Below are 19,426 nucleotides of genomic sequence, written 5' to 3'. Positions count from 1 at the left end.
TCAATATCAGAGACATTACAGCCGACGCCACGCGGTACTACTACGTGGTCAGCACACTCGACCAGGAGACAGCAGGCCAAATCATTGACTTCCTACGCCAGCCACCAAAAAAGGACAGGTACACTCAGCTTAAAGTGCTCCTGATCCATACCTGAGTACCAACTCTCCCACCACGAGCTGGCCACGCGGCTCCTGAACGATATGCCAGCGCTCATGGACAGCCATAAGCCATGCCTTTTATTTGAACAGTTGTTCCTCGAGCAAATGCCAGAGGACATTTGCCTCCTCCTAGCGAGTAAGGATTTCAGCGACCCACATAGGGTCGCAGCTAAAGCAGACGTCCTTCGGCAGAGCAAGCAACATGGAGCAGCCTCCATTGGCCTAGCCACGATCGCGCATCCCAAAGCCCAGGCCCTGCAACTGAAGCTGTCGAGACCCACGGGGGAAAAAGACGAAAGTTCGGAACAATGGTGTTTCTATCGCCAAAGATAGGGCTCAGGCGCGCACCACTGCCGTCCACCATGTGCTTTTCCAGGAAATGCCGGGGCCAGCATCGCTAATGGCTACAACAGCTGGCCACCAAGACAGCCTCCTGTACCTCTGGGACCGACACTCTGGCTGGCGCTTCCTGGTAGACACCAAGGCCAAAGTCAGCGTACTCCCCCCTTCAAACATGGGCACTCGTAACGCGGTCCCAGGCCCCCAAACTCACCGCTGCAAATGGCACCAGTATTCTGACATATGGCCCGCGAACTATCTCACTGCATTTCAGGTCCAGCCGTTTCACTTGGACCTTCACTTTGGCAGCGGTATCACAGCCACTACTATGGTGTGGTGAACTACATATACCTGTCTGGACACGCCCCCTGCTGACTGCTCCTGTGGCTCCTGCCACAGACCCCGGTATAAAGGCGATTGAGGCCTGAGCCCGGCCTCATTCTCCAGGATGTAGTATGGTGGTCAACTACTGCTTGTTCTTTCTTCCAGTCTATATAAGCCGATATCTCGACTTCACGTCTCAGAGAGAGTTATTGATGGTGCATCATATGGGCAGATTTCCTACGAGCCAACTGCCTCCTGGTCGACCTAAAAGGCCGGCTTTTGGTCCACGCCGAGACGTTCCAGACTTTCCAGCTCGGGATACCATCAGATCCCAGTGCACCCCAACGATGTGCCCAAGACAGCCCTATCACCCAGTTCGGCTTGTTCGAATTCCTGAGGATGCCTTTCAGTCTCAAGAATGCAGGCCAAACTTTCCAAAGGCTCATGGACTCGGTGGGACGTGGCCTGGATTTCATTTTCATTTACTTGGACGATATCCTGGTGGCCAGCAGTTCACACCAAGAGCACGTGGCACATTTGTGCCAGCTCTGCCAACGCCTGAGTGACCACGGACTGGCAATCAATCCGGCCAAGTGCCAGTTCCGGCTGACGAAGATTGACTTCTTGGGCCACAGAGTTAATTGACATGGCGCAGTTCCCCTACGGAACAAGGTCCAGGCCATCCGCCAGTTCCCCAAGCCCAGCACGGTCAAGGTCCAGGCCATCTGCCAGTTCCCCAAGCCCAGCACGGTCAAGGGCCTGCAGGAGTTCATAGGGAAGGTCAACTTTTATCATCGGTTCGTGCCAGCAGCAGCCCACATCATGAGACCCTTGTTCAGCCTGATGGAGGGCAAGGCCAAAGAAGTGGCATGGGACGCGGAGTCCACGGAGGTGTTCAAGCAGGCCAAGGAGGCGCTGGCAAAGGTGGCCCGCCTAGAGCACCCGAGAGTCGATGTACCCATGGCACTCATAGTCGACGCTTCTGACACGGCAGTCGGCGGAGTCCTGGAGCAGCTCGTCGAGGACCAGTGGCAACCACTCGCTTTCTTCAGCCGGCATCTACGGCCACCAGAGGTGAAGTACAGCGCCTTCGACAGAGAGTTGCTAGCGCTCTACCTGGCTGTCCGGCATTTCCGGTACTTCCTCGAGGGAAGGGAGTTCACCATGTATACGGACCACAAGCCCCTCACCTTTGCACTGGCCAAGGTATCGGACCCACGCTCAGCTCGGCAGCAGAGGCACCTGTCCTTTATTTCAGAATTCACCACGGACGTCCGCCACATCGCAGGGAAGAACAACGTTGTTGCCAACACACTGTCTCGCCCCTGCCTCCACTCAGTTGGCATATCGTCCTCAGGAATAGACTACGCAGCACTGGCGGAAGCACAATGGTCAGACACCGAGATCCTGGCTTACCACACTGCCGTTTCGGGGCTCCAGTTGGAGGACGTCTCCTTCGGCCCGGCAGCGGATCGACTCCCGTGTGACATGTCTACTGGCAAACCCCGACCCGTGGTACCAGCGGCATGGAGGCGCCAGGTGTTCAACACGCTACACGACCTGGCCCATCCGTCCATTCGGGCGTCCATCAAGCTGGTAGCGGACAGATTCGTCTGGCATGATTTGCGCAAACAGGTCGGACAAAGGGCCAGGACCTGCGTACACTGCCAGACCACCAAAGTAGAGTGGCACATGAAGGCTCCTCTCCAGCAGTTCCAGCCAATGCACAAGAGGTTCCAACACATCCATGTGGACATCGGCGGCCCCCTGCCAGTCTCCTGGGACGCCAGGTATAGCTTTACCATGGTAGACAGGTTTGCCAGATGGCCGGAAGCCATATCTATGGCCGTGTGCCTAAAGACTCGAGATCTTTCAGCACAGAGCTTGAAAAAAGCAACGTAATGGACTTTTAACATCGTAAACCAGTGAGTTGTTTGTTACGTCCCCCCTCTCGCTGTGAAATGGAGACACATCTTTCTCCCTTATTAGGGAGAGAGAGAGCTTGTGGTATGTTGAATACGGCGTGAAACGCGAAGTCTTTGGGGTAACTGCAAGTCTGTGCCTTTGCTGTTGCTGCTTCGCTCACGCTTGAGTGCTCGGTGGTGGGTGCTGTTGCTTTTTTTTTCCCGGTGGGGAGGAGGGGAAATTGTTGCTTGCTGTCACTTACGTGCGGGAGGGAGGGGAGCTGGGGGGACTATGGGGTTCTAACATTTATCTGTTGTTCATTCTTTGGGGCACTCCTCTGTTCTTGTGGATGGTTGCAAAGAAAAGGCATTTCAGGATATATATTGTATACATTTCTCTGACATTAAATGTACCTTTGAAACCATGGAACATTAACTATCTTCCAATCCTCTGGCACCTCACCCATGGCTAACAATGTTTTAAATATCTCAGCTTGGGTCCATATAATTTCTACATTACCCTCCCACAGGGTCCGAGGGAACACTCTGTCAAGCCCTGGGGATTTACCCACTCTAATTTGCCTCAAGACAGCGAACACAGCCTTCTCTATAATCTGTATAGGGTCCATGAAATCGATGATGCTTACATTCACTTCCATAAACTCTGTAAACACAGATGCAAAAATTCCATTTAAGGTCTCCCCCATCTCTTTCAGCTCCACTCATAGATGACAACTCTGGTTTTCCAGAGGACTAATTTTGCCCCTTTTGTTCTTAATATATTTGTAGAATCCCTCCGGATTTTCCTTCACCTTGTCTGCTACAGCAACCTTATGCCTTCTTTTAGCCCTCCTGATTTCCTTCTTAAGTATTTTCTTGCATTTCTTATATTCCATAAGTACCTCATTTGTGTTGGCACGTGGCCAAGTGGTTAAGACATTCATCTAATGATCTGAAGGCCACTAGTTCGAGCCTGGGTTGAGGCTGCGTGTACATCCTTGAACAAGGCACTTAACCACACATTGCTCTGCGATGACACTGGTGCCAAGCTGTATGGGTCCTAATGCCCTTCCCTTGGACAACATCGGTGGTGTAGAGAGGGGAGACTTGCAGCTTGGGCAACTGCCAGTCTTCCATAAAAAAAAACCTTGCCCAGGCTTGCGCCCTGGAAACTTTCCAAGGAGCAAACTTTTCAAAGTGCAAATCCATGGTCTATCAAGACTAACGGAGGACTACAAGTACCTCACTTGTTCCTACCTGCCAAAACCTACTATGCATTACCTACTTTATCTTGACCAGGATCACAGTATCTCTGGAAAACCAAGCTTCCCTAAACCTGTTATCCTTGCTTTTTATTCTGACAGGAACATACAAATTCTGTACTCTCAAAATTTCACTTTTGAAGGCCTCTCACTTACCAATTACACATTTTCCAGAAAAGAACCCACACTTGCCAGATTCTTTCTGATACCATCAAAATCTGCCTTACTCCAAATTAGAATCTCAACCTAAGGACCAGACCCCATCTTTTTCCATAATTACCTTGAAACTAATGGCATTATGATCACTCGAAGCAGTGTTCCCCTCTCAAACTTCTGTCACCTGCTGTCTCATAGGAGATATCTCTCACACACACACACACACACACACACACACACACACACACACACACACACACACACACACACACACACACACACACACACACACACACACACACACACACACACACACACACACACACACACACACACACACACACACACACACACACCTTTATGTACTGATTAAGGAAACTTTCCTGAACAAATTTGACAAACACTTTCCCATCCAACCTTTTTACAATATGAGATTCTCAGCCAATATGTGCAAAGTTAGAAACACTTACTATCACAACCTTATGTTTCTTGCAACAGTTTGCAATCTCTCCACAAATTTGCTCTTCTAAATTCTACGGACTGTTGGTGGTCTATAATATAATTCCATTAATCTGGTCATACCTTTCTTATTCCTCAGTTCTACCTATAAAGGCTCACTAGACAAGCTCTCCAGTCCATCCTGTCTGAGAACTACCATGATATTTTCACTGACTGGTAACGCCACTTTTCCTGCTCTATCACATTTAAAACAACAGAGTACTGGAACATTGAGTTGCCAGTCCTCCCCCTCCTGCAATCAATGAGATTTGCAGGAAGATGCTGCACCTCCAACAGTTCCCTTAGGTCAGCTGGAGGGTCAATGGCCAAGGACCACCATCATTGATGTTTCACTCCCTTAGCCCTGTTACATCTCCTGGTGGAGGAGCAGTGACAGAGACATCTCCCTGCCACCCCCTGCAGCTTCCAATGGGGTTATTCGGTTCCCCAATTTCTGACCTTCCTCCTCAGCCACAGCCAAAAGCTGCCCTTTTCTGCCTCTTCAGACTGGTCCTCGTGAGCCTCACTTCAGTCACTGCCACCAAGTCTCACTAATGGCTACAATGTCATAATTCATAAGCTTATCTGCCTTTCCTACAATACTCCTTGCATTGAAATACCCACAGCTGAGAACATTAGTCCCACCATGCTCTACCTTTTGATTCCTGAATTTGTACGTAGGCTTGACAGCATCTTTCTACACAACCACCTCCTACCTGTTCAGGTATCTAGTTCCCATGCCTATGCAACTCAAATTTGAACAACACCCCCCTGCCCTGTACCACACTAGCAAACAAACCTAGGATATGAGGAATTATTGAGGTGGATTCAGAATTTGCCCAATGATAGGAAATAGAGGATGAAAGCTGAATGTTGTTTCTCCAATTGGAGCCCTTTGACCAGTGAGGTACCAAGGAGTCACTACTGGAACCTCTACTATTCACTATTTATGTAAATGATCTAGATATGAATGTACATGGCATGATTAGTAAATCTGCTGATGTACTAAATTAGGTGGTTGCTAGTGAAACAGGTCACCCTGTAATAGGAAAGACATTGTCATGCTGGATAGGGTGCAGAAGAGATTTAAGAGGATTCTACCTAGACTGGGGGGACTGAGTTATAGCGAGAGATTGGCCAGTCTGGATCTTTACTCCCAGGAGTATAGGAGAATGAGAGGTGACCTCATGGAAGTTCATAAAATCATGGGGGTATAGATAGACGGTCATAGTCTTTCCCCCAGGGTTGGGGAGTCCAAAACTAGTGGGCATGGATACAAGATAAGAGGGGAGAGATTTAAAAGAGACCTGAGAGGTAACTGCTTTATATGAAGGTGGTGAGTACCTGGAATAAGTCGCCAATGATGTGGTCAAGATGGGTACAACTGTAACATTTAAGAGACATTTGGACAGGTACATGAAGGGGAAGGGCTTGGAAGCTTATAGGCTGAACTAGCAGGAAGAACGCTCAGAATCAGGTTTAATATCACTGGCACTTGTTGGTTTGGGGCTCAGCATGGATCAGTTGAGCAAAGGGACCATTTCCATACTATATTACTCCATGACTATGACTGTGAGATATTAGGATAGAGGAAATCTTTAAAAACTGTCTTGAAAGGTTGAAAGAACAGCAGAGATTTGAATTCCAGAGCAAAGAGCCTGCCAGCTGAAGACACAGCCACCAGTGGAGGAGTTATTAAACTCTGACAGGGGTTGCAGTGTTTAAAGGATGCTACAGAGAAGGAGAGAGGCCTTGTGAAGGGATTTGAAATGAATTAACATTTTCTTTCATGGAGGGCTGTGAATCAGTGAACTCAAGAGGAGAGGTGGTGGGTGGTGTGAAGTGAATGGATGATAACAGTGAGAGGGGTTTGGGAGCTAGGGATGGTGTGAGATGAATGGACGATAAACAGCGGTGATGAGGGGAGTGGGAGATGGGGGTGGTGTGACATGAATGGACGATGGACAGTGGGGATGAGGGGAGTGGGAGGTGGGGTGGTGTGAGATGAATGGATGATGGACAGTGGGGGGTAGGGTGGTGTGACATGAATGGACGATGGACAGTGGGGATGAGGGGAGTGGGAGGTGGGGTGGTGTGAGATGAATGGATGATGGACAGTGGGGGGTAGGGTGGTGTGACATGAATGGACAATGGACAGTGGAGATGAGGGGGTGGGAGGTGGGGGTGGTGTGAGATGAATAGATGTGAACAGTGGGGATGAGGGGGTGGGAGGTGGGGTGGTGTGAGATGAATGGATGTGAACAGCGGGGATGAGGGGGTGGGAGGTGGGGGTGGTGTGAGATGAATGGATGTGAACAGCGGGGATGAGGGGGTGGGAGGTGGGGGTGGTGTGAGATGAATGGCTGTGAACAGTGCAGGGTGGGGGTGTGGGAGGTGGCGTGGTGTGAGGTGAATGAAACAATGAATGGGTGTGGTGGGGGACCGAATGGTGCAGATCAAGTATTGGATGACTATTCAAGTATTGGAAGTATTGGAAGATCAAGTATTGGACGAGCTTGATTTCATGACTGAGAGGGACAGAGGTCAGCACAATGAAGGAATAGTCAAGATGAGGAAGAATGTGGACATGGACAGGGTTTAAGGGGTGGATTAGCCAAATTTGTTGGAAGCATAGAACTAATATTATTCAAAGAGGGTGCAGCTCCAGTGACTGTGTTCAACGTCGACCTCCAGTACCATCTGTGTCGAGCAGAGGTTCCCAACTTTTTTTATGTCATGGACTCCTATCATTAACCGAGGGGTCCATGGACCCTAGACTGGGAACCCCTGGTGTAAAATTTCAGGCTCTCCCTGAGACTGTAGGTTAGTCGGCTCACTGGTCACTGTAATTTACTCCCTGTGTAACTGGGTAGTGGGAGAATGAAGGGGTCTTAATGGGCAAGTGTAGAAGAACACAGTGGACGGAAATAAATGAAGAAATTTACTGTGACATCTGGGAAAGAACAAATCCTCAGTACCTCTTTACAGTACTGTGTCAAAATGTCATTGAATTTCCTCATCATTTGCTTGTTGACAGCTTCACGGGAGCGGATGTGTCGAAATCTCACGAGCATGTCAAAAGCTGCTTCTGCAGAGCGGAGATTCTTGAATGACTCATCGATAAAGTTCTTTGCTTCCCCTTCAATGATCTGCAAGAAACAATATTTATGTAATTAAGTGGGAAAGAATTATTGAGTAGACAAACTGTGGATCAGGATATCCAATGTGAAGTGTGACTAACAGTGACCTGTACTGTCCAGTACAGTGGGCCTTTCACTCTCCATATATCAGATATGGATGTGTCCAAGAACAGGTGTTCCCAGTTAGCTCATGCCTAATACTTGCACCATTTGCCCTGCCCCAAATTAGTACTCTCCTGCAAGGTCAGTAGTTATTTTCTAATTTAAGGAGTTCTTTCCTAAATGTTGTCCTGATGAAAGGTCAGTCCCCTGGCCAGGCTGATTTCCCAGCACCAGCTCCTGTAAGGTCCCTCCTTTATTTGGACTATCTAAGGACTGATTTAAGAAACTATTGAATGGACCTAACAGATTCTGTACCATTGAAACCTCTAAGTAGGCCCCAGTCTATATCGGGGAAGTTGAAGTTCCCCATGACAACAATGCTATTGTTTTTTTCACACTTTTCCCTAGTTTGCCTGTAGATTCACAAGCTGTATTGTGGTCAACTGCAGATTTCTGCAGCATTCATGGACGCAGGGCCTCAAGCCGTGGTGTTGCCTACTCAGAGCCATCAGGCATGGGTGTCAGAGTTGGTGCATTCCAAAGTGGGTGGTGTGTCACTGTGTCCAGGCTGGAGTCAGTGTTTGCTCAGCAGAATTCAAACTGTATAGTGGTCAACTGCAGATTTCTACAGCAAACATGGACCCAGGATCTAGGCTTTTTTTGTGTGTGGCTGTATTTCACTGATATTTTACATGTGCTTGCTACCTTGTATGTGCTTAGTGCTGCGTGTGCCTTTTGGTACAGTGTTTTGTACCTTGGCCCCAGAATAATGCTGTCTCATTTGGCTGTATTCATGGGAATTCGTGTATGGTTAAATGGCAATTAAACTTGAATTGAATTGATATCTGTTCCTTGATGTCCCAGTGGCTACCGAGAGATCTGCAGTGTAATCCTGACAGTGATGGCACTTTTTCATTTTTGAGCTCTACTCACTTTGCCCAGGACATCTTTAGGGAGCAATGTCTCAGAAAGGCAGTGTCCATTATTAAGGACCTCCAGCGCCCAGGGCGTGCCCTTTTCTCACTGTTACCATCAGGTAGGAGGTACAGAAGCCTGAAGGCACACACTCAGCTTCTTCTACTCTGCCATCTGATTCCTAAATGGACAATGAATCTTTGGACACTACCTCACTTTTTAAAAAAAAATATACAGTACTTCTGTTTTTGCATTTTTTGTAATCGATTCAATATACATCCTTGATTTATTTGTTTGTTTATTATTATTAATATTTTTATTTTATTTATTTTCTCTCTCTCTGCTAGATAACGTATTGCATTGAATTACTGCTGCTAGGTTAACAAATTTCACATCACATGTCAGTGATAATAAACCTGATTCTGATTTTGACAAGTGCAACTGTGATATTGTCCATGACTAACAGAGCAATTCCCCTCCCCCCACAAACCTCTTTTACCTCTCTTTCTTTTCTAAAACATCAAAACCCTGGAATATTAAGCAGGCAGTTCTATCCCTGTCTCAGCTACATCTCTATAATGGCCTGATCGGTGCTTGAAGTTCATCACCTTTACTCTTAATATTCTCTTCGTATCAAAGTAAATGCATCCCATCTATCTCATCATGTCTATTAAAGTACGCCACTGCATAGAAAACACATAACTTTCTGCAAGCTATGTTTTGTCTTTCTCATTCAATTGTTAGAATAAGAAGCAGACTTTACTACAAATATATTAGGAAACTAAATCAACTACCAGTGTGAACATACCTGAACCTCGGCATAAAAATCTTTCATAACTAGTTTCCACATCTGAGCATGACGGACATTAAACATGTCAAAGGATAATTCCACGATGGGTACCACAAGATCATTAACCTGCTTTATCACATCATCAATGCGCTTTGGGTCACCAGTTACAGCTTTCAGTTCTGGTCCAAAAATGTTGTAAAATTCTTCTCGAATCTGGTGATTTTAAGACAGCAGAATAGATTTTTCTGTTAGATTGTGCTGTTCCAATGCACAATCACAATCATATAATCATTAAGTAGGCAAAAAGCAACAGAAAAAGTCGTGCAGGAGGAATTTGTTATGGTTGGAAAATACTAGAGCAGGGACAGGTTTTTGGTACAATTTTATAATACTTTGGATAGGCAGTTCTGGTCATCACACAATAAACAGAGAGGGTGCAGAGAGCACTCTTCAGGGTACTGCCTGGGATAAAGTACTTCAGTTTTCAGAAGAGAGTTAATTTGCCTGAAGACACACACTAACAATTCAGGAATAGCTTCTTCACCTCTGCCACCAGATTTTTGAATGGACATTGAATACTTGAACACTACCTCACTACTTTTTTTTTCTCTTTCTGTCTTACTTATTTAACTATATATATATTGCTGTAATTTACAGTTTTTATTATGTATTTCAATGTACTTCTGCTGCATAACAGCAAATTTCACAACATATGCCAGTGATATTAAACCTGATTCTGATTTGTCTGCTGAATTAGTTTTCCCAGGAATGAACAAAGCTGAGGAGTGACATGATTAAGATAAAAATGAAGGATATGCTGTGCTATATGATTCTAGGACCCTGTCTCTAATCAAAATATTCACTTGATGAGTATGAATTTTAAACCCATTATCAAAATATTTGAACATTCAGAAGTTAAAATAATAAAGATAAAGACATGGGAATAACATGATTATATATATGAGTTAGTAGTGAAAATATATACCAACTATCAAAGTATTTAAACATTCAGCTTTTAAAAAATAAAGATACAAAACGTGAATAACATGAGATTGTTGTTGTGCAAGTATATTATTTGCCTTCTTGGTAGATTCTTTGATTTGCTGTTTATATCAATTTATTCAAATGCAATCATCAATGGTTAAGTTCATGTGGTAGTTACACAATCAGGCCACTGGGTGAAGTACATAGACAACAAATCTGTGTAAGCTTCAGCTATTTTTCTTTTCTGGGAAGTTAATGATTAGCTTAATTTTAATTTTATTCTTTAGTTTCTCATCACTTTCTAGACTCCCAATTGACCCACGACTATTCCTTTCCCTGTAAACCTGCTCAATTATTCTACATTGTTGGTCTCTCATCTCTTCTGGGCTTTGCATAAATTCACCTGAATGTTTGCAGAAAACCAGATAAATGGTAAAAGTGCAAGTCAGATAGAGTGCAGCACACCATGCACTGGCTTCTCCAAGCTTACCAATCTTTTTTCCCCCCAAGTACTGAAAAGTGAGCCAAGAAAGTTGTTAGCCAACTTGCATTTACACAGCATCAGCTAAGGCAGGAAGATAAGCTCTGGGGCCTCAGAGGTGCAAACCCATGACACCACATGAAATGTGACAATAATGGGCTGGATCTTCTCCTGTCACTCAGATCCACTCACCTGGACTGATCACACAGGCAGAGATCAGGATACTGCCTCATAACTCAAGCCACCAGGGTTCAATCCCAACTTCAGATTTGGTCTGTGTGCACGTTCTCCCTGTGACCGTGTAGGGTTCTCTCAGTACTCCAGTTACTCCAAAGAGGTGCAGGTTTATCGGCTGAGTGGCCACTGTAAATTTCCACGATATGTAGATATTTATCAGCCATCAGAAGTGCTGCATACACAGGGCCCCTGGCATTGTCAGTGATCCCGCCCATCTGTCCAACAACCTCTTTGACCCCCGATCATCAGGCAGGAGGTGTCCTAACATTATGACAAGGACTGTTAGGATGGGAAACAGCTTCTTCCCCCAGGTTGTGAGACTACTTAACTCCCTGCCACCACCCAGGTCTCATCATGTATGAAGCACCAGTAGCGTTACACCGTTTACTTTTTAACTTGTATTGTATATGCACCTTATTATTAGTTAATTTATTTGTAGTAATATTACTTTATATGTTATGTATATCGCGCACCTTGGTCTGAAGGAATGTCACCTCATTTGGCAGTATACATGTGCACAGTTGAACAACAATAAACTTGAACTTGAAATTGTAGGGGGAGTTGATGGGGATGTTAGGAGAAAAGTTTATGGAAAAGTTCTGGGTGAATGTGATGCTCTGATGAGCCAGCATAAATCAATGGGCTGAAACGGCCTCCTTGGTTGTGAGGAAATGGGGCAATAAGGATGTTATTGATGAAGTGGCCTTGTTCCCTAGTTCATCCCTCACAGGCTTTAGCAGGAGGCAAAGCCGGAGGTTGGTGGTCCTAAACCTCCTGTGAAAAGGCATCATTGAATTTATTCTGGTTTCATTATCCTGTGTAATTCAGCTCCCAGGCTCCTTCAGAAAACATCACAGAAGATTGTCAAGTCCTTTTTAAAAAATATCACTTAACACCATTAAAATTGAGTACTACTTAAAATATATATTTTTTTTAAACTTCCATTGCAGAAAACATTGGAAATGTTTTTTTTTTTATTAGAAAAGGTTTACCTGTAAGATGTCATGAATATTCTGACAGATGACAATCATGTAATCAGTTTTCTTAAACAGTCTCTTTCTGTCAAATTCCCAGCGTTGATCTCTCCCAGAAGCTTCAATTTTAGCACGGGTATCAAAGTAGGAATCTTTCCACAGCTGCAGGGTTCGGATGGCTTCTAAGGCACTTACTTTTGCTTCCTCCGAGTTCCTCCTTTCAGATAAAAAAAGAGAAACAATTTTAAAATAAAAGTTATTTATAGTTCTTCAAAGGAGACAAGAATACATATCTAATATGATACTCCTGTTGGATTGAAACCATTGCAGGGAAACTCACTGCAGGGAAAGCAGTGAGTTCCGAAGACATTTCATCATTCTGAGTGAAATGTAGAGCATAGGAGCTGTGTAGGAATATGTTTTTCATGACCACAAGATTTTCTTGAGTCCTCCAAGGTATTTATGACGTGTTTTCACTGATGTAATTTAAGTGATGCACTGGCCAATTTGTGTACAACACAGCCCCTGATCAGTAATGAAATAAGTAATCACAATAAAATTTTCAGTGAGACACAAGAGGTAGCAGATGCTGGAACCTGGAGCAAGACACAATCTGCTGGAAAAACTCAATAGGTCAGACAGCATCTGAGGGGAAAGGAACTGTTGACTTTTCAGGTAAAATCTCTGCATCACACATAATCCTTTCAGTGGTTGTGGGTGAAACCACAAGAACTCCCTTGCCTTTTTTAAGAACACTGAGATGTACTCAAGAAGGTAAGTAACCTCAATTTAAACTCTCTTCTGAAATACCACACATGGTATCAGCATGAAATTGGTGTATCTAAAACATGAAGCTCAGAGAATTCTAGTTCAGACTAAACAGTGTTACAAATGAGGAGTAAATCTGATGGACAGAAGGGTCCCGAATTGCCAATGCCCGCCCCCCCCCCCCCCAGCTTTTGAGGATCGCAAGATCGCTATTATTTCGGGTCTGAGACCCAGGAAATGAGAGAGATACACAGCATATCAGTAATGAGAGAGACACAAGAACAGCAAAGGCAGTTGTTATAGACACCGCAGAATACACAAGGTTTGGAATGTCTCCTAACAAACGCGGAATGGAACCACTGATTACTGCTATTGTCTCTTGGAGAAGGAATTGTGTATTGAGTACTGCACTATTCATTGAAACCCCTCAGGGGACAACCAGAGTGGTCTGGTTGAGGGATTGCATCATCCCAACCTGATTGACACCTGAGACCCCGTGAGTGAGGATAAAAGTCGGATCTGGGGGGAACACCCCTCAGACACACCAGGAGAAACGTACGAGACCAGTGGAGGGCTTGTGTGTGTGTGTCCATCCTTGCCTGGGTGACGAGTCCTCCACGGAATGGTCTAGCTAAAGGACGGATATGGATCAAGATTGTAACAAGGAAAACCGGCAAGTTTTTCTATTTCTCTCTCTCTCTCCAACAATTGCAACACAGCGACAAACAAACAACGGCTGCAGCCTGTATGAACTGAAATGAACTTTAGATTTCCATTGGACAATTCATTATCCCCTAGACGATGATACAGCTTGTTTCTTATTGATTATTATTATACCCGCACTTTTAGGTTTAGTATTGACGACGTATATTATCTGTATATTTGTATTGATATTATCTTTGTGTATTTTTACTAATAAATACTGTTAAAAATAGTATCACCAGACTCCAACGGACGCCTCTATCTTTGCTGGTAAGTAACCCAGTTACGGGGTTTGTAACAACCTGGGGGCTCGTCCAGGATTTGATACCAAATTGGAGAGCCAGTAAATCGGGCTTTTAAGTCCAAACTTGGATCTGGTTGCGCGGGTAACCAGACGGGAAACCAGCAAAGATGGATGTAGACAAATTTATAAAAAAAACCGACTCCAGAGGCGCTAGAGGCTGCCACAAAGTCGGACTTGATAAATATTGCAAAAGGACTAAATCTCGCAGAGGTGAGGTTGTCAATGAAAAAGTGGGAGGTGCGGAGGGTCGTAACTCAGCATTATATTGAGAAGAATGTGTTTTCGGCTGAGGTATTGGAAAATATCCCTGAAAAGGTACCAGCTAGTGGGACGGCTCAGTTAGAGTTGGAAGAATTAAGGTTGGAACATGAAATTAAGTTAAAACAGCTGGAAGCAGCTGAAAAGGAGAAAGAAAGAGCTGAAAAACAGAGGGAGCATGAAATTAAGTTAAAACAGCAAGAACCAGCTGAAAAGGAGAAGGAGCATGAAATTAAGTTAAAACAGCTGGAAGCAGCTGAAAAGGAGAAGGAAAGAGCTGAAAAGCAGAGGGAGTATGAGGAGAAGGAGAAACAGAGGCAACATGAGCGGGACATGAAGAAGTTAAGGCAAGAGTGAAGAGCTCAAGGGCCAGACCGAGAGGAGCGATTTAATGTTAGTAGGGAGTTTAGATTAGTACCGCCGTTCGAGAAGACGGATGTTGATAGTTATTTCTTGCATTTTGAAAAGGTGGCAGTGAGTCAGAAGTGGCCCAGAGATCAGTGGGTGGCGTTGTTACAAAGTGTGTTAAAAGGGAAGGCACAACGAGCATATGCGGCGTTGTCTGTGGAAGAGGAGGAGTATGAGAATTACGAGGAAGTAAAACAGGCCATTCTTCGGGCCTACGAATTGGTACCTGAGGCCTATAGACAAAAGTTCAGAAATTTAAAGAAAGTGTGGAATCAGACGTATGCAGAGTTTGCCTATGAGAAGGGTGTGCTCTTGGATCGCTGGTGTGCAGCAGAAATGGTGGAAGAAGATTTTCGGCGTTTAAGGGAGTTAATTCTGATTGAGGAATTTAAAGGTTGTGTTTCGGATGATATCCGGATGTATTTGAACGAGAAGCCGAATAAGTCCATATCCGAATTTGCCAGGTTCGCAGATGAAAATGCCCAAACCCACAAGACAAAGTTTTCCTCGAATAGGAGTTACCAGAAAGACCGTGGGAACGGTAGAGAAAGCCCGCCAGCTGAGGCAGAGATTCAGCCAGGAGCTAGTGGTAAAAATGAGGAAGAAAGGCAAGATGGCAGGAGGAGTCCTGGCTTGACCTGTTTTAATTGTGGAAAGGTGGGTCATATTGCATCTAAGTGCTTTGCTCCAAGGAAGGAGGCAGGAAAAGGGAAAGCAGCAGTCCCTACAGGGTGTATTGTGTTGATCAGTAAATCAACGAGAAAGCCCCAGGTAGATAGAATACGAGAGGGGCGTGAGAAATTTATTTCAGAAGGGACCGTGTCTGTGAAAGAGGGAGAAACACCAGTTCCAGTGCGGATCTGGACAGACACTGGAGCTGAGCAGTCATTGATTTTCAGTAAGGTACTAGATGTTGGTCCTGAGATGGGAGAGGTAGCTTTGAGAGGCATAGGAAAAGGGACAGAAGCTGTGCCTTTGCATAGGATCATTATAAACTGTGAGCTGGTATCTGGACCAGTTGAAATAGGGGTGTGATCAGAATTTCCGAGAACTGATGTGGATGTCCTTCTGGCTAACGATTTAACTGGTGGTGAGGTTTGGTCAGCAATGAAGCTGACGAGCCAGCCTGTAAGTGTTGAGGACCCGCCCCTAGATTCCAAGATCTATCCCGCATGCGCGATCACTCGCAGCATGTCGAGAAAGGCAGCTGAGAAAGAGACCAGTTTAAATCAGGCCAGTATCAATTTGGCTGAGACATTTTTACCAACCCTGTACCAAGAGGGGTTAGAGGGTGGTAAAACGGGGAATAGGGAGGTGAAAGAGAGTAAAGGAGAGGAGGTAGACCTACCCTTAGCCAGGAGGAAATTTATAGAGGCACAGAGTAAAAATGAGAAAAATGAGTAAAAATGTTAGAAGGTCCAGGGTTGGACATGGATGATCTGTCTGGCTTGACAGAACTGTTTGAAGAAGTTGAAAATTTTAAAGGTGTTCCCGATAATGAAATGAGGGCAGTCCTAGATGAAAAGGATGCCATTACCTTGAAGGAGTCTGCTGGGTTGGCAGATGAGGTTGTTTCAGCCCGCAGGGTTGAGTTTACTCCGGAAGAGAGTTGCCCAGAGAGTAACTGGGAGGATCAGGGGAACTTAGAATTTGAAAAGGGGACGGGTATTGAAAGCCTGGAAGAGGCAGAGGTCCTGTTTGAGTGTGTTCAAGATGTGGATGCATGTGGTACTGAACCTAGTAATGAAACTCAGGAAAAGTCTGAGGTATCTGATTCAGTTAAAAAGGAATGCAGTCCTTGTGGGTCAGATGGACTTGGTTCAGTGAAGAAAGGGTTAACCTTGGTAATAGTGGGAAGTGAGAATTCCCAGTTGTTTGTGTTCGAAGGTGTGTTAAAAGTTAGTGAGGAGATAAAAGGTGGTGATGTGGATATTATTATTGAAGGAGAAGGGAAAAGTGTAGTTCCTAAGTTGAATGAAGAAAATTTAAAGTCTGGATTGGTGTCAGAAGCAGTAACCAGGCTGAAGGGACAATGGCTTGTTAACACGGTGCCTGCAAATCAATTACAGTTTGATTTGGAATGTAAAGGTGCCCCACGCGCTAATGTTATTCAAGGGTGTGCTGCGAAGAGGCAGGATTTGAAATGTTGTTTGGACAAAGAGGGATCGCTTGCAGATATTAAACTGAAAACTAATAGAATGAAGGGTCCTGAAGATAAAACTAACGACTTGCTTAAAAATAAAGAATTGTGTGGAAGTTCAGAAAATGGGCTAAGTTTGGAAAACATTGTTGATAAAATAACTCCTATGAAAGGAGCATGCAAAAGCCTATTCCATACTGGTAAGCAAGCAAAACACGTGAGAATTAACTGGAAAAGGGGCAAAGGGTGAAAAATGCCACTTTAAATAACAGAATCTGGTTTTAAGGGATTTCAACAAAACATGTAAATAATAAAGACAACACCATGGAAGATTGACTGTTAAGTTTGAAAGTAAAATAAAGATTAGTATTTGCATGAACTTTTGTAATATACACGTAAGCTAAGATCACAACTCTTTAGTTTTGTTTTGCTGAAGAAAAGGAATAAAAATAGGTGGTTATTAAATTGGAGTCTGATGCTACAGGAATTTATTAAGGTACAAGATATTAAGATATTAAAGGAAGTGACAATGTAATCGCTAACTGTTTCGATGCTGAATTGAATGTATAACTGTATTACTCTGTAGTGAAAAAAAAACTCTTCTGTATTGTGTTAGATTCTGAAATTCTGTAAGACTCTGTATTAGTTGATTTTTACCTGTGGCAAAAATCCTTAGAAGGATGGGGGTGTTACAAATGAGGAGCAAATCTGATAGACAGAAGGGTCCCGAATCGTCAATGCCCGCCCACCCCCCTTTTGAGGATCGCAAGATCGCTATTATTTCGGGTCTGAGACCCAGGAAATGAGAGAGATACACAGCAAATCAGTAATGAGAGAGACACAGGAACAGCAAAGGCAGTTGTTATAGACACCGCAGAATACACAAGGCTTGGAATGTCTCCTAACAAACGTGGAATGGAACCACTGATTACTGCTATTGTCTCTTGGAAAAGGAATTGTGTATTCAGTACTGTACTATTCATTGAAACCCCTCAGGGGACAACCAGAGTGGTCTGGTTGAGGGATTGCATCATCCCAACCTGATTGACATCTGAGACCCCGTGAGTGAGGATAAAAGTCGGATCTGGGGGGAACACCCGTCAGACACACCAGGAGAAACGTACAAGACCGGTGGGGGGCTTGTGTGTGTGTCCATCCTTACCTGGGTGACGAGTCCTCTACAGAACGGTCTAGCAAAAGGACAGATACGGATCAAGATTGTAACAAGGAAAGCCGGCAAGTTTTTCTATTTCTCTCTCTCTCTCCAACAATTGCAACACAGCGACAAACGAACAACGGCTGCAGCCTGAATGAACTGAAATGAACTTTAGATTTCCATCGGACAATTCATTATCCCCTAGACAACGATACAGCTTGTTTCTTATTGATTATTATTATACCCGCACTTTTAGGTTTAGTATTGATGACGTTTATTATCTGTATATTTGTATTGATAGTATTTTTGTGTATTTTTACTAATAAATACTGTTAAAAATAGTATCACCAGACTCCAACAGATGCCTCTATCTTTGCTGGTAAGTAACCCAGTTACGGGGTTCGTAACAACAGCACAAGCACTGAACTGAGATCAAGGATGGAAACCAGAATTTCGAACAAAGGGGTTCAGGAGTTGTGCTGAGGCTGCAAGGGAATGCAGACAAACTAATGGCAGATGGAGTATAATGTGGAAAGACAGGAGGTAATCCACCTCAGTGGAAATAGCTGAAATCCTCGGTGTGTTTTAAATAGTGAGAGATTGAGAAATGTTGATGTTCAGAAGGACATTGGGTATCCTTGTACACATTCATTAAAAGCAGTTAATTACAAAGATAAACCGTATATTAGCCTTTATTGCAAGAGGATTAAATACAAGAAGAGAAATGTATTATTACTATTACATAGGGCTTTGTGAAACCACATATGAAGTATTGTGCATAATATTAACCTCCTTACCTAGTGATCTTGCACACTATTGTCTGCCTGCACCGCACTTTTGCTATAACTGCAACACTTCATTCTGCGTTCTGTCATTCTTTTCCCTTGTACTACCTCACTGCAACATGTAATGAATTGATCTGAAGAACAGTATGCAAGACAAGCTTTTCACTTTACCTCAGTACATGTGACAATAATAAACCAATTCCAATTCCAAGGGAGTGTAGAAATGGTGCTCCAGACTGTTTCCCGGATGACATGAGAAGAGACTGAGAATTCTAAGCCTGTCCTTAGAACAGCCTCAGTGACTTTATGTTACTCTAATAACTTTGAATACTCCAGGTTATTTGGAATCACCTAGGAGAGAATATAAAAGTAAGGATATAATATTGAGGCTTTATAAGGCACTGGTGAGGCCTCATTTGGAATATGGTGAACAAATGGGCCAAATCTTATGGTCTTATGGTAGCTTTAGATTATGGGATAAGAGCTTTAAAAGGGATCAGAGGAAAAATATTTTGCAGAATGCACTGCCTGAATAGGTGGTGGAGGCAGAATTTCTCACAACACTTAAAAAGTTATCAGGGTGAGCACTTGAATTGGCAAGACACAAAAGGGAATGGTCCAAGTGCTGGAAACCAGAATT

The 19,426-nt window shown here is 44.2% G+C and overlaps 1 protein-coding gene across 1 annotated transcript in view; it reads right to left on the bottom strand.

The window, feature by feature from the left end:
• The window catches only part of dnah10 (dynein axonemal heavy chain 10), a 281,462-nt gene that overhangs the window by 216,290 nt on the left and 45,746 nt on the right, over positions 1 to 19,426 (bottom strand). Inside the window, exons 10-12 of the mRNA XM_073052027.1 lie at positions 12,284 to 12,482; positions 9,608 to 9,802; positions 7,621 to 7,791 (exon numbers count right to left, since the gene is read on the bottom strand). Coding sequence (XP_072908128.1) covers positions 7,621 to 7,791; positions 9,608 to 9,802; positions 12,284 to 12,482 — 565 coding nt within the window. The remainder of the gene's footprint in view (positions 1 to 7,620; positions 7,792 to 9,607; positions 9,803 to 12,283; positions 12,483 to 19,426) is intronic.

Source organism: Hemitrygon akajei, chromosome 7 (genome assembly GCF_048418815.1).
Source record: "Hemitrygon akajei chromosome 7, sHemAka1.3, whole genome shotgun sequence".
Taxonomy (NCBI): Eukaryota; Metazoa; Chordata; class Chondrichthyes; order Myliobatiformes; family Dasyatidae; genus Hemitrygon; species Hemitrygon akajei.
The sequence above is the reverse complement of the archived record's forward strand: the minus strand, read 5'-3'. Positions and strand labels throughout refer to the sequence as shown.